The 2,111-nt window shown below is 49.9% G+C and overlaps 1 protein-coding gene across 1 annotated transcript in view; it reads right to left on the reverse strand.

Annotated features, from left to right (window-relative positions):
- COQ6 (coenzyme Q6, monooxygenase) overlaps positions 1–2,111 on the reverse strand; it is a 33,542-nt gene that overhangs the window by 259 nt on the left and 31,172 nt on the right. The window contains exon 11 of the mRNA XM_019518843.1: positions 1,615–1,781. Within this exon, the coding sequence (XP_019374388.1) occupies positions 1,615–1,781 (167 nt within the window). The remainder of the gene's footprint in view (positions 1–1,614; positions 1,782–2,111) is intronic.

Here is a 2,111-nt window from a genome sequence, read left to right on the forward strand (position 1 = left end):
GCTCCTAGTGTGGGAAAGAAAAAAAAAAAAAATCACTTGTAAATTGATGAACAATTACATTTAGAAAAGACAGAGAAAACAGCTGCATTCTCCTCACTTTTACCAAACTAAGTAAGATTCCGTCACCACTGAGGGACAAGGAGACAAAGCAATTAAGCACAATCTAATTATCTAGGCTATCTAGGAAAGTTGGCAAAAGCCAGATGAAGTACCCCTTCTGTAGCAAGCACCCTGAACCCAGGGTTGCCCCAGCAAGAAAGGCTTTTCATGCTTGCCCTGTCTTCTCTCTATTCAGATAAGACCATATGAAAACAAGAAGGCACATCAGCACAGAGTAGTGAAGCAGCAAGTGTTCCTTTTAGTACCCACCGAAGGCATCCACAGAGCCCTGGATGCTTATTCTAAAGTGTCTGTTCAGCCTGGGACCAACTACCAAATACCTTCAAAGAAAACCCACTTCTCAGTGTAATGCTCTAACCAACCACCCAGCAATGGGCACTCTCCAATCCCACTCAAAGCTGGCCCATAAGGAAGCCAAGAAGAGAAGGGGTATGACTCAGAGAGACATGCTGCCTTGGAAAAGGGAGGGCCTTGGGTTGTGGCTCTTGCCCTTACCTCTAATGGGGTCAGAAACTCACCCACTGCTGCTTACACATTGTAATGGAGATACATTACAAGCAGGGGACAGAAAAACCACTGTGGACCAGAACCTGACCCCAGGACCCCTCCCTTGCAGGGCAGTGCTGGGAGCTCTTTGTTGGTGCTAGATGGAAAACAGCAGCTGTTTTGAAAAACATTTCAAAGATCTGAAATTAATTTCCATTCCACAACACAACAGACCCATGCAGGGGTGACACGTAAGGGGTGCATGCGTGTGCATGTGCATTCCCTGCAAAAAGGCACCACTGACGCTGTTGGTGGTGTCTACAGGCAGTCACCGCTCACCACACCGCTGTCCACAGGTGGCCCCTGATCGCCCCTTGGCTGCTGCCGCCTGCAGGTGGTTGCTGGCCCATGGTCAGCACTTGCCACCCCCACCCCCTGCCAACACTGCCAGCAGTGTCTGCAGGAGCTCCCCACTGCCAGGCTCCCACCACCACCGGCACAGCCGTGCCCCCCCAGCCACTGGGGCACGCGCTGTTCATGGACCCACAGCCTTTCAAACTCCATACCATAAAAACATGAGGGTGCAGAAGTCTGAGCCAGCCCAGAACAGCTCACTAATTAAAGTATTTCACCAGGCCTTCAGCATCAGTTTCTTTCCATCTATCCTGTTGCAGCTGTTAAACTATGTATAAATACTCACTGGGCCAGAAAGAAGCTGGCTCTATAACCAAGGCTACGGGAATCTGGATTCCAATGCTTGCTCTAAATCAGGAAGAGCAGGCACTCCAACCTGGGCCACACACATCTCAGGTAAGTGCCATAATCACTGGGCTGCTGGCTATTTTGGAGCCTCTCCATTCCACCCTCAACCTGACAGTCCTCACTTTGGACAAACAGATATTTTCCAACAAAGAGGCTCCATCCAAAAATTCCAAACAGTTCTACTCTTTGTGACATCACAAACTGGTTCAGAATCCATGTATGGTTCTCACTAGTCAGACTTCTTACTTTGACTGGAGACAGGGCATTTGTTGTTTGCAATCCCCATGTCCTCAGCAGTACAAAGGGTGCGACACTTGTGGAGTAGAGTCTCTTCAGCAGGTCAATAGCAATCATCAAGGAAACATTATGCCTCTGCCGTTCTGTCTCAAACTGGAGGAGGTGTTTCATGGAACCTGGAAGACAGCGCTTGGTATTAAAACATTGTAAGGGTGCCACTGGGCACCCCAGCCACAGAATGTGCTCCACAGGCACCTGAACCCAAACACGAGTGGGCTCTAAACCCTCTACCTTCATCTTAATAAGGTATAGGGATGCACTGATAGAGATTTTGGGGGCTGATAGCAGATCTGATTTCCAATACAGCTGTGTCCAACTGGTAAGTCTGTTGTGGTGAAAGCAGAGGGAGGAGGGAAGGAGCGTGGGGGGATCAACGCCCCCCATGGTGAGGGAGGGAGCGGGGCTTGGGCAGGTGCGGGATGAAGCTGTGGCTCATGGGGGGGGAG

This window comes from Gavialis gangeticus, unplaced genomic scaffold (genome assembly GCF_001723915.1).
Source record: "Gavialis gangeticus isolate Ggan-Ray unplaced genomic scaffold, GavGan_comp1, whole genome shotgun sequence".
NCBI lineage: Eukaryota > Metazoa > Chordata > Crocodylia > Gavialidae > Gavialis > Gavialis gangeticus.